Source organism: Poecilia formosa, unplaced genomic scaffold (assembly GCF_000485575.1).
Source record: "Poecilia formosa unplaced genomic scaffold, Poecilia_formosa-5.1.2 Scaffold748, whole genome shotgun sequence".
NCBI lineage: Eukaryota > Metazoa > Chordata > Actinopteri > Cyprinodontiformes > Poeciliidae > Poecilia > Poecilia formosa.
The window spans coordinates 962-15095 of record NW_006800687.1 but is presented as its reverse complement, the minus strand read 5'-3'; the positions used below and the strand labels follow the sequence as shown (position 1 = coordinate 15095).

Here is a 14134-nt window from a genome sequence, read left to right as displayed (position 1 = left end):
CCAACAACAGAACACCACTTGAGTTCAGATTGGGGGGAGCGATCCTCCCAACCATGCCCCTCCAGGTCTCACTGTCATTGCCCGCGTGAGCGTTGAAGTCCGCCAGTAGAACAAGGGAGTCCCCAGGAGGGGCACTCTCCAGTACCCCCTCTAAGGACTCCAAGAAGGGTGGGTAATCTGAACTGTTGTTCGGCCTGTAAGCACAGACAACAGTCAGAACCCGTCCCCCCACCCGTAGGCTGAGGGAGGCTACCCTCTCGTTCACCGGGGTAAATGCCAACGTGCAGGCACCGAGATGGGGGGCAACAAGTATGCCCACTCCTGCCCGGCGCCTCTTACCGTGGGCAACTCCAGAGTGGAAGTATGTCCAGCCCCTCTCAAGGAGACTGGTTCCAGAACCAGAGCCATGTGTTGAGGTGAGGCCGACTATTTCTAGCCGGAACCTCTCAGTCTTGCACACTAGCTCCGGTTCCTTCCCTACCAGAGAGGTGACGTTCCACGTCCCAAGAGCCAGCTTCTGCAGCTGAGGATCAGACCGCCAGGGTCCCCTCCCTTGGCTGCCGCCCAATAACACAGTGCACCCGACCCCTTTGGCCCCTCCGACAGGTGGTGAGCCCATTGAATGTCTCCTCTTCGGGCTGAGCCCGGCTGGGCTCCGTGGGTAAAAGCCCGGCCACCAGACACTCGCCATTGGACCTGTCTGCCTTAAGTGTGAAAAGTACAAAATAATATTTAAAATCCATTTAATTTATATTTGAATGATGGCAAACATCTAAATGTATAAAATACTGTGTTGTAAATATTTGGCATGTTTTAGAAAAAAATCATTGTAAGCAAAACATGCGTCATGAAATGTTGCTGCAAAAAAGAATCACTCTCATTACTGTCAGATACCCCCAACAGCCATATCTGCAGTATTTCTGCCTGTGTTCTCTACTGGGAAACAATTTCCAGGCTGTTGACAAAGGAAAATAAACAAAAAAAAAATTAAAAGATGCAGCAGCTTGCCGCATTAAGTAATGCTAGTTACTTAACTAGTGACAGTCAAACAGGGTCCTCAACGCAGATGTTTGTAAAAAAATTAAGTGGCTGTGTCGCTTCCTGATGAAAACACGACAAATGACGTAAATAAACGGATTTGAAAAAGTCTCTACTTTCTCTAAGATCTCTTCAAAACATAATTCCTTGTATGTGAAGGAATATTCAAGAATATATTGAAAGGATACCAAAATATATGACCCTTCAAGAGGAGACTGTGCTAAACAGTCAGAATTTGTATTATCACCCAGCATTATTAGATTAATGACCATTATTTTAACGTCTTCCCAGATTTATATTGACTGGCATGCTGTGCAAACTTAACAATAAATGTAAACAGTCTTGATATCATACAAACTATTTCCTTGCTCATTTTATGGAAGCCACATTATTTTGTTTGCACCTTGAGACATCTTTGGGCTGCAGATGCAAAGCTGTGCAACTTGGTAATTTGACAATATTCTTACAGTTAAAGTTTGCCTGACAAACCTGTTAAACAATATTACCTCCGACATGTTGGCAGCAAGTGAATAACATTCACTTTCTGCCAAAAAGTAAAGTTGTCCAAAGCGATAACTGAACTTGTACCAGCAGTCGCTGAGTTCTAAGAGCGCTGTTTTATCCACTACCATAAATGCAGATGGAAGTCCAATGATCCTACCTGTCATTGGTTCTCATCCAACAGACACCCGGTGCTTTAAGAAGCAGACCCGGATTAACTGGTGGCACTTTCAGAATCTCAGTTTGAGGGAAGATTCCAACCCATTTCCGATGGAAAAGTATATAAGTCAATTGTTTTTCATCGTTGTCTCTTATGGTTGAATATTAAGGTCACTTGATGAAAAGAATAAAGACGTTTAGTTAAATTATGAGAAAAAATATCAACAATAAGGAATAAATAACACTGCTACATAGTTCTGCCATGTCTTCTGTAAATGAACTAGAAAATAAGCTATAACATGTTACAAAAACAGTGTTTAAAAAAGTTTGGCTATTTCTGTGGATATCTATTAAAAAAACATACAATATGAGGGAGATGTGAAAAATAACAAAGCCAGTGGATCTTTTTAAACATTTTATTTTAAATTATATGTCTCTTCAACAATTATGTTGGCTTTCAGGGATTATTCTTTGCTTTGAGATCTGTTTATGGGATCTTGAGATCTATTTCGATCTTCCCTCAGTTTCAACCTCTGAACTGACACATAAGTCAGGACAAGTTCTGTGTAATGTATATGTTTTGGTGGTTTTGGAAATTAATAAAAAAAAAGGCAACATACAATATTAGACCAATAAAAGTCTTTCTAATTAGTTATTCTCGAGATCTTAATTGGTGTCTTACGGAATCAAATAGTATTTTTGCAAATATTTGTAGTTCTTTAAGCTTATTGCATTGTTTATTTCCTAGCTCAGTTAAAGGGTCCTAAAAAGCCACGCCCACTGAAACATCTGTCTCTACCAGCTGCTACCACCAGTTAATCCGTAACACCTGTATAAGATCCCACGCATCTTGTTTGTACCAGCTCTCCATCATCATTCTATTATACCCTATTCCTGGAAACGGATACCAGCTGAATCTTAATATAGTCCCTGTTAGTTAGAACTCAGGCTGCAAATTTTTATTTTTTGAGAATTTACAGATGAATGAATGAAACCTAGGCATTTTAATTTAGTTTTATTAATTTGAATCACTAAACTGGCCTGCCTGCAGGCCAGACCTGTCTCCCATTGAAAATGTGTTGCTCATTATGAAGCGCAAAATACCATAACTGAAACCAGAGACTGTTGAACAACTGAAGTTGTACATGCACCAAGAATAAAAAAGAATTCACTTAAAACTTCAACAGTTAGTGTCTCCAGTTCCCAAACGCTTATTGATTGCTAAAAGGAAAGATGATGTAACACAGTGGTAAACAAGTCCCTGTCCCAACTTTTTTGGATTGTGTTGCAGGCATCAAATTCTAAATAAGTGAGTATATCCAAAAAATAAAAATAAAGTTTATCCATTTGAGCACTACATATCATGTTTTTGATGTCAATTCAATTAAATATTGGTTGAAAAGGATTTGCAAATAATTGTATTCTGTTTTTGTTTATACTTTACACAATGTCCTAATGTCATTGGAATTCTGGTTGTATTATGGTGAAATTCTTTGTTGGAAACTCTTTTTTTTTTTTTGCAGTAGTGGCTGAAAAAAAAAACTATGCAAAGCTGACCATGAACATAAGTAAAACCCAGATAGCTTGAACCTGCTTCGTGATGTCTGACACCTGGTCAGGTAAAAGGACTGATCTGAAACGGAGTCAAACAAAATAAAAATGACTTGAACAAAGCATATATTTATGAGAAAATCTGTCTTTGTCAGTCATAAAAAAACAGAAGTAGAGTTCATTTTATCTCGGATCTAAATATGATCTCCTAAATAACTGAATAGGTTTTAATATACTTTGTGACCGGCATAGGAAGTCAAACACACTGTATACTTTATGTAGCTGGACTTATTAAATGACTTAAATTGTTTTGTTCTGTTGCAGATTATCACAGACATTACTCTGATCATTGATGAAAAGATGATTGGAGACATAGATGTTAAAAAGTGGATTAATGATAACTACTGCCCTGAGAAAACTGGTTCCTGCTATAGAGTGTTCAGTAGAGACTTCAATAAGGTGCAGCAGCTTGTAAAGCGACTGTCTGGACATCTTTCCAGTTCTGGAACACAAGGACAGACTGCTCCTCCAACTCCCTGTGCTGCAACATGTTCAGTACCTGTGAACAGAGTTGTGATGGAATACATAAAAAAAAAATATGATGAAAAACTAAAGAGAATTCTAGGTCATTTTGTCATTGAGTTCAAAGCAGCAAACAGTGGCCCCCATAGCACAGTACAGGTTAACTTCAGAGCCCCAAGTGAACCAGCTTACTCTTCTGACAGGGTGCATCTGGACTTTGTGAGGCAGAGGTTTATCACTTTCTACCAGAGAACTGCCTCTGACCTGCAGCTAACATCTCTTCATGTGACTCCACATCGAGCTGAGGATCTGCAGAGAAAGTTTCCTCTCCTGTTTTTTAAATCAGGCTCCAGCAAAGACACAGCAGTCTGTGGACCTTTTGCACATGTGCAAAAACTGAAAGAGTTTATTTCACAAAATCCAAAGAGTTCAGGCAACAGTCCAGTTAAAAGGGATCCAGCAAGAAGTCAAAGCTATAAATCATCTGCTCCTTCACCCAAACTAAGTAAACCTCCTGGCAACGAGATATGTCCAATTTGTATGGAGCCAATCCCACCAGAGAAGAAAAAGGCCCTGCAGTGCATGCATTCCTTCTGCAAAGACTGTCTCCAAAGAGCCTTTGACTACAAACCTGTTTGTCCTATCTGTGGGGAGGTGTACGGGACCTTGAAGGGGACACAGCCTGATGGAGGGACAATGGACATCAGGACATCCTCTGCCTGCTTACCTGGATATGAGAGACATGGAACATTAGTCATCCATTATCACATTCCAAGTGGAATTCAAAAGGTAAGAGCAAAGCTGCACTCATCAAAGTTTATCATCTCCCAAGTACTTCATCTTTGGGAGGATGAAGTGTGTCTGTTGTTGCTTTGGTATCCAACAAAACAAGTTTGCAAACACAGCTGAAGATGCACTTCTTTGACAGAGGATTAGGGCCAGACTATGAGAATAAAGTCTCATAGTCTTTATATTATGAGAATATATTCTCATAATATTCTCTGAATATTATGAGAATATTATATGAATTCTATATTCTCATAATATTCTCTGAATATTATGAGAATATAGAATTAATCGCAGAAAAAAGGCGTCTTGATACTTATCAAGATCTGAAATGACCAGCTTTCTTCAAAATAGACACAATTACTTGGTTAATGACTTTAAAGTCCTTGTACTGATAATATTTTTTACTAACATGTTAAAATTTCTTTACTTATAAAACTGATACCAGTGTATAACTTCATAAGATGCTCCACATTCCCAATTTTAATAAAGCGGGAAAACTGCTTTTATGTGTGAGCTTTCATAAAAAATAAAATTTTATTCGACTAATTTTACGACTTTATTCTCGTAATAAGACTTCATTCTCATGATTTAAAAAAAAATGCTCTTAGTGTGGGCCTAATACTCATTTGTACATGTCAAAGGTTATTATTTCTGTTTATGGGTCCATCAACAACTTTATTCTTAATCAGAAAATCATTCCAATTCCACTCTGCTAAAAATCAGTTTGATCTTTATACCAAATCTATTTTAGGTGTACTACAACTTGCGTACAATAATTACGCAAGTTGTAGTTTTGAGGATTAATTTTATTGTTGAACAACTCCAGCGCTCTTGTTTTAATCCAAAATGTTAATAACCTCTCAAACCTGAATATTTAAGAAAGTAAAACTGAGATTTTGGCTTTGTTAGGACAACATCTATGTGTGAACGATTAATGGGCAACTATTTGTGTGCAAAATTATTATGCAACTGATTTAAGACTGAAAACTTTCCCATCTCACTTTTTTATTGTCATCCATTAAAGTGAGAATAATAAACACATCTCAAAATTGACAAACATTTCTAAGATTTAAAAAATATGTCAGTGACCAATATAGCCACCCTTCTTTTCATTAACAGTTGTAAGCCTTCCATTCAAGGAGTCTGTTTGTTTCTTGAGCTGTTGAAGATCAACTTTTCTTGCAGCAGTAATCACAGCCTCCCAGACACTGTTAAGAGATGTGAACTGTTTTCCTTCACCATAAATCTCCTGTTTAAGAAGGGCCCACAAGTTCTCAAGGAGGTTTAGGTCTGGTGAGGGAAGGGTCACTTCATTATTCTTTCATCATTTAATGCTTTTACTGGTAGTCACATAGTGGAGTATTTTGATGCTTGATGGAGCATCGTCCTGCTTAACAATCATGGTCCTCTTGAAAGATGCAAACTTTCCTGTACCACTGCTTGAAGAAAGTGTTTTCTAAACACAGGCAGCAGGGAAGGGAGTTGATTTTGACACCATTTTCAAACTGAAAACAAGCTTATCTTTAATAATACGGGCCCATACCAGTATAGGTACTGGTATGGGCTCCACCTTGCTGGTTTCTGATGCGAAGTGGACTCTGTGCCCATTACTGATCCAAGAGTCACTCTCATCTCATCAGTCCATAAAACTTTTGAAAAATCTATCTTCAGATCTGTCTTGGCATTTCAACTTATATGTCTTGTTCAGTGGTGGTCCGGTTTCAGCCTTCCTTACTTTGCCCATGTCTCTGAGCACTGAACATCTTGTATTTCTGGGAACTCCAGGTAGGTTGGAGTTCTGGAATATGACAGGCCAGGAAGATAATGGGTTCATGGCAGCTTCACGTTTGATTCTTCTCAAATCTTTGGTAGTTAATTTATGTTTTTTTTTTTTTTTTTCTCAACTTGTTTCTTAAAACCCTATTGACTATTTGCAGAAAAACTTTTGATGGTTCTGTGATCACTCCCCAATTTCTTAGCAGTTTTAAGAGTGCTGCTTCCCTCTAAAAGACTTTTTACAACTTTGGACTTTTAGGAGTCACTTAAATCTCTTTTATTGGCCAATTTTGCCAGAAGAAAAGAAGCTGCCTAATAATTATGCACACCTTGATGGTTGGTGTTGATTTTCTTAGGCCCCACCCACCCTCATTAAACAAATACACATCAGCTGATGTGTTCATATCCAATAAGCATTCAAGTTTATACAAATGAAGTTTGAAAATATGCATAAAAATTATGATATGGTCAAAACTAAAACTTACCTAATAATTGTGCACACAGTGTATTGTTTGAAGTTTGCGTATACTTTCTATAATTATCCAGTATAATTATGTACTAATTTACTGATTTATTCAATTATTTTCCAGAGTACAATAATTCTACTTAAACCTTTTTTAAGGTTTAATCCTATAATATATAAAGAAGCTAGATTTTTAGGACCCAGATGCACCAAGTAACTACTTCATGAAGTTAAGCCATATTTAATTTATGGCTATTTATTGATGCCCTGATTAAACTAATTATGACGAAAATTATCTAAAGTAACATTCCCGACAATACTACTATTTCAATCTGGAAAGACTCAGACGGACAAAAGGGGAACAATTAAAAGATTTAATGACAGGAATGAATAACAGTTCTTTGGCGCTCGGACCCTGGCAGCAAATTCGAGCTGAGATTTGATGTGAACTCGATGAACATCCCGATAACTGATTAGGGATGCTCTCCCCCCAGGGCCCGACACTGGTGGTGGTGGTCAGGAAAGGGTGCTATCCTAGAGAGCTGAAGGATGTGGGTGGAGAAGGGGAGGTGGTGGGTTGAACGCAGCTGGGAAGCGGCTGACGGCTTGGGTGTGGATCCTTTATGCAGAGCCTGATTGCTGATTGAACTCGCCGGGTGAGGTCCAGTGCTGAGGTCGGAGATGAGCATGACGTCGATGGGGGAATGGAGGGGGCGGAGTCTTCCAGTCTGAACTTTCGCTTTAGCTCCATTTCTTTTAAGGTTGACAAAATGTCATAAGTTATAATTTATTGTTGTTACGATAAATCAGATTATTTTTATATCACAATTCTGATTTATTTATTATTTCTTTACAATAATCAAACCATATGATAAATGCCCATCCTTAGATAAAACTTGTATTGCAAAACTAAAAATACTACTAGAATACGGGAGTGTGAGATTACGGTTAAATATTCCAAGTAATATTGATTCCATTTCCCAAAGCACGCTCCCTGAGCATTATCTCTGTCATAAGGACTTAGATTTGGAAACAACAGTGAAAGTCCATCCAGTTGGCCAAATTATTGGCAAGAGTTTGAATTCACCCGATCAATCCTTTGCTTGGATGCATCCTTAATAATTTCATATGAATGCCTGTGCATGTGCAGCTTTAATCCCGAGAAAACAATTTTCTGTATCTGTTACAAATAATTTTGCTCCTTAAGGACAGTTAGCCTACTACTTCCTATTAGGAAGTAGTAGCTTTTATCTGGGCACAATCACATCACACCTTGAGATGACTTTTAAAATAAAAATTTTTTGCAGGAGGAGCATCCAAACCCTGGTCAACCATTCGAAGGTGCATCCCGAACCGCCTACCTTCCAGACTCCTCTGAAGGAAGGAAAGTCCTGGAGCTGCTCAGGAAAGCCTTTAATCAGAGGCTCATCTTCACTATTGGTCGATCCAGCACCAGTGGCAGGAACAATATGGTGACTTGGAATGATATTCACCACAAGACATCAATGCATGGAGGACCAACTTCGTAAGTACTGTTTATAGCCTTATATCACATATTTATTAATTTATTGATTACTTAATGAGCTTTTAATGACCTTGCACCATAAATCATTTGGTGTACAGGACTTAATAGCCTTAGATGTTTTAGGCACAGGCTTAGTGGCGTTCCTCAAAGTAAATTCCCTGAGCAAGTTGTGGTCAGTAGTGGTCAGGATATTTCATAAGCTACTATCATAAAAATATCATAAATAAAAATTGGAAACAAAGCTGACGTATCCAAGTGGTAATAGATGTGACCTAGCGTCTGATTATTGGAGGTTGACACCAGCACCAAGCTGATGGATTTGTTTTCCTGTTTGCAGCTATGGATACCCAGATCCTGATTACCTCAACCGAGTCCAAGAAGAGCTGAAAGCCAAAGGCATCAAATAGGCATGAATTTAAGGTCTTGAAATTGATTAAAGCAAAGGTAACATTTTACCAGCATAGAAAGAGCCATGTACAATAACTTCACTGCTTAACATATTAAACATGTGATGTAATTCCAGAATTGTCAGTATATTGACATTAGTCTTGAAAGTATTCTGTTATTTCAACTGCATTTTGTGCTTTTTTGGAGTCATTTCTGTTGATCAAGTTATTAATAGAAACTGTACATCTACACTGTCTTTCCTAATTAATTGAAATGTATTCAGTCTAATATTTCTTATGAAATTATCTTAAAGGACTGGTTCTCCATCCCAGTCCTCAGGAACCACTACCATGCATATTTCAGGTGTTTCCCTTCTGCCACATATCTGACTTGAATAAGTGGGTGATTAACAGGCTTCTGGCATGCAGAAGAGGTCATGGAGTCATTTGAATCAGGTGTTCTGGAACAGAGACGTATCTAAAACATGCAGGGCAAATGGACCAGAAGACCAGGATTGAGAAACACTCTAATAAAGCATGGCAACATCTTTTCTGGGTTCAAGTCCTTGGCAAGCAAATCATAATACACACATTCCAATTAATCCTAGTTATCAAACAATTCAGTCAAGTTCAGGTTATTATTCAAATTAGCTTAAAAATTATCTAAGGAAACCCAGAAGATTGCATTAAGTCATTGACTTGCAGCATTTACTCCCCTTAAACAAGCACATAGCAACAGACGAAAGTCACTTGCATTGAGTCATGGACATTTTAGCAATCACTCATTCTCAGCTTGCTCATAGTAACAGCAGAAAGGAAAACTCTCCTTTAACAGGAAGAAACATCCAGCAGAACCAGAACTTAGGCTTAGTGGAAACGGCCATCTGCCACGACCGCCTAGAGGTTTAAAATCATGTTAAATATTAGCAAGTGATAAAAATAGACCCGAAACATCTCCTTGTTCATGCAAGTGAATACACATGCCTGGTTATTTAAAGATGGGTTTAATGATTCATTTTCAGATTTTGCAAATAAAGTCCATATTTCAACATCAGTGGAAAAATACATCCAATATTGCCTGAAAACAATGAGGAACACTGCTGGACCAAACATAATTCATCACCTAAATTTACAAGCCTCCTATTAGATTATTACTGCATGTGCAATTATCTTTCAGCTAGCAACAAGTTATTTAACTCCAGCTGATGCAAAGACTAGCTTCTCATTTGGGCACATCGAGGAAGCGGAGAGGCAGGTAAACTGATACCTAGTGCCTACTGTCATGCCCCAGGAGGCAGCGCTGTGATCTGGGGTTGCTGCAGTTGGTCAGGTCTGGTAACATTATGTGTCCAACGAATGACTACCTGAATATACCATCATCAATGAATTTTTTTTCCCCCTGATAACGCGACAAGAATCATCGGGTTCAAATTGTGATTAAATTTGAAAATGATGTCTCATAGAGCATGAGACATCATTCTTGCACATAGATCAGCCTCCACAGAATCTGGATCTTAACCATATTCAGGGTTTCCCCAGAAAACTTAAGGGGCGTATTTTGTATTTTTGTATTATGTTGACAGGACATGTAAAAATATTACTGGGTAATTATGTTACTGGAAGACATTGCTAATAATGCTTAAACCCACAACTATAGTCCAGTTTTTTAACTGCCTTTTTGGATGATGTATAAATTTTGTCTCAAAATATGTTTTGGATGATGCATATATTTGTGAGCAAATTGCAGCCCATGTTTTTTGCGTTTTTGGGTCTGTAGGGGTGTACATGATGGAGCACAGATATATGAAGCCCTTCAGCTTTCAGCATGTGCTTCACTGTGGAAGCTTAAATCTCACCACTTGCTGGCTCCAAGATTTGTGGCAGGTCTTTTAAAATCCATCAAGGATTTTTCCTCCACTTCTTTCAAAAATATGGTGGCACCCATTGACAGTTTACTCTTTCTGCCACAAGATGGCATTACTACTGTACCTTTAATTGCAAGGAAAAAAACTGAATTGAGCCAAGGGATGCCCAAGTAATCTTAATAAAAGTTCTCATTTAATTTTATGCAATTTATATCTGATGATTGATGTTCATTTGAAAAAAAAAAAAAATCCAACAATTACATTAGAAGCAAAATTCTTAGAGCGGCAGTATATTATCACATAGAATACTTTTATTGCACAATCAAGTAATTATGTTACCTGCAATTGTTATAAAAATGCTGTATATATCAAATATGACTTAAAAGAAACTTGACTTCGTGACTTGAGATCGGGCCTCCGTCTCTAAGAAAATTCCACTCTTTCCAACACTCCATCAGCTTTGCACTGAGAAGTAGCTTGTATAATGAGCTCAGCAGATGCGCAGTTTCAACAGTTGTTCGGTAATTAGTGCTAGCTAGTCTGAAGGAGCTGATGGGGGAGCCCAGGGGAGGAATGCTCTGTGAGGTGGAAGCTTGGAAATTGCTGCTCAGAGGAGGAGTTAGGTCCACTCAGGCATTTTACGCAGTTGAATAGTTGCCATAGGAGATTTAAGAATTTCTCTAACATGCATGAAACAATCAAAACAACACACCAGGTATGTTTTTGATCAGGGAATAACATAACATGATGTAAAACTCAAAAGTACATTTTACATAATAATGCCTCTTTAATTCTCCGGGTTTACCCAGAGTAAGCACATAATCTTACTTTCAATGACCACTGCAGACTAATTCAACACCTTGAAATAGAACTTAGCAAATAAGGTGTCATCTCAGACACCTGATGCAACTAATTGAGGGATTTATTAGACGCATGAATTATTTGAGATAGAACAACCTGCAGTGGAAACTAACGTTTCATTCATCCACTATTCTAAATATGATTTATACTTCTGTAAATATAGCATACTTATATCCATTAGTGCCACATGATCGAATTCATGTGGCACTAATTATCTTCTGTACATAAGATTTGTTTGATAGAAACTCCCAAGATCCAAGACAAACACATTAAAAATTTTATTAAGAAAACATCTTCCATTATCTTAAATTCTGCAACTCTGTGAATTTAACACAGAAAAGTGTTGATCAACACAATGAGCTTGGTGATAAAAAAAAAAACTAGGACCAAGTGATAGTTTATGGTAAAAGGGATTAAACAAACTAAAGAAGCCTCTTTGTTTACAATTTCAAACAATAAAACCAATCTGAGTTACGTCAGAATTATCTGAACATCAAATACCCTGCATAATTAACCCCTGTTCCAGTTAGAACTGAGTATTTCACTAGCTTAGCTAACCCCTGAAGATCTTATAGATTTTGCCAAGACAAGTCTAAAACTAGACTAGGTTTACTGAATCTGTATGTTTAAGCTACAACTGTACAAAAAGAAAGCAGTTTCATGTTTGGGAGCTCGAGTACATTTTTTCAAGTGAAGCTTTGATTAATCATCAACTAGCTAGACCTATTACTGTCCTGATCAAGAATTAAGGTTCAGACTTATCAGTTGGACACATGCCAACACTTGAAAGATTAGTTGAACCAGATCAAGTCGTCAGTACAATAGATTCGTTGTACTGACAACGAATCTATTGGACATCATCACAAATTCATTTGTCTGCAGGATGACTGTATAACTTGTATGACAAAAACAGTTTACTTTCTACATCCAGAAAAGATTATACACATAATCATTCCTTAATGCATTTTTCATTTCTGCTGACTGCAGACTGTATTGTACCTAAAACAATAAAGAGACAAAATATTAACCATTCTTAAAGCAGTGACTGATTAAAGTTTTTTTTCTGGCATTACTATTTTGAGGTGGATTAAACAATCTCCTTCCTATAAGAAGGTCAGCTGTTGCTTTAGTCAGACCTGGGATTTGAGTCAATATGTACTCTTAGCACTGTTCCTCCTAACACTGAACAAGAAAAGCAGCACATATATTGACTAAGTGTTGGCCTTCATGCTCTCTCCTTCAGGCTACAGTTCTAGCAGCTGTCGCACTGGGTTGTTTGAGGCAACACCAACATTAAATAATTTCTTATTGCCAATACACTGAGATCAGGACAGAACACTTAGTTTGGATCTTGCCATATTGTCTGCTTTCTTGTTCCTGTTGTGAAACGAGTGGAAATACGGATGTTGCATACTTGCAGCATAATATCGTTTGGTCCAACAGCATCATCAAATAACTTTCTACACTGCTCTTACATGGATATGTCCATTCATCTCAGACTTGGTCACTGTATTCTTACATTTGCCAAACTGTTCTATTAACATATTAAGAGACAAAAAAGTCAAGATATTGGTTTCATAAACAATTTCATTCAACTTTCTGAGATCAGACTTTTAGCAAAGTGATAAGTGAAATTGCAATTTCAGATTTGGAGCATATTATTGGTCCACAAGAACAGTTACCTGGAAGGAAAAAAAATGCCAGTAAGACAGAATCTCCTGCAGTTCAGTCAACCCCACCAGTAAAGTTCTCTTGTTGGGATTATTACTCCAATTTGTACCCAACAGTACACAGAGCATACCACCAGAGACTGTGTCCAATGCTCTTAAGTCTCATTTAGTGAAAGCAGCTACCACAGCCCACAACATCTCATTAGTGTTGGCCTTCATGCTCTCCGCCTCAGGCTCCAGTTCTAGCAGCTGTCGCACTCTTTTCATGGCCAAGTCGTACTGGTCATCTAGTAGTGGGGCAAATGCATTTTCTAACACATCAGAAGAATGGGCTAAGAATATAAGTGCCACCAATCGCTTGTCCATTCGATGAGGGTCATTCACCCACTTGTCTAGAACAGCTTCCTGGACCTTCTTGATAAGACGCTGCTTGATGTTGTTGTTGGTCAGGGGATGTGTAGTCATATCAAAAAGCAAGAAGTTCTGTTTCTCTGTTGTGAGGACGCCTTTTTCCACCAAGTTTTTGGCCAGTCGTTCACGGACATTCCTCAGCTGATAATGCAGCTTCAGTGGGTTCCACGTCTCTCCTGCGGAGTAGATTTATGAAGAAAAAACACTTCAATGGAAAAAAAGAGAACCATTTCCAAAAACAACAGTCAAATGCGGGGCCAACTTTTAAACAGGCAGTTTAAAAAATATCCTACACATTTTTCATGTGAAACTTCCAGACTTATCCAGACTCAGTTTCCAGTCTATCACATTATTTATTCAATATAAAATTCAAAAGTTAACTATCAATTTATAGCATACATTTTTAGAATGGTCTGACCAAAATGATGGAATCAGCAAAATCCAGAACCTGAAGAAAGGAAGAAAGCAACATGGAAGGACAAGAAAGAAAGGATTGGACAGAAATGAAAAGGAAGAAGAGAAAGAAGGGCTCAGAAATACAGGAATGCTTTTTATGTCCTCTCTTGTTCTTGTCTGTCCTTATCAGGAAAAGGACAAGAAAGGAAGAGAAGGAACAC

The 14134-nt window shown here is 38.0% G+C and overlaps 1 protein-coding gene across 1 annotated transcript in view; it reads left to right on the top strand.

The window, feature by feature from the left end:
- The window catches only part of LOC103131361 (E3 ubiquitin-protein ligase DTX3L-like), an 18890-nt gene extending 6416 nt beyond the window's left edge, over positions 1-12474 (top strand). The window contains exons 2-4 of the mRNA XM_007542982.2: positions 3574-4560; positions 8107-8324; positions 8662-12474. Coding sequence (XP_007543044.1) covers positions 3574-4560; positions 8107-8324; positions 8662-8731 — 1275 coding nt within the window. The 3' untranslated portion in view covers positions 8732-12474. The remainder of the gene's footprint in view (positions 1-3573; positions 4561-8106; positions 8325-8661) is intronic.
- Positions 12475-14134: the final 1660 nt, after the last annotated feature.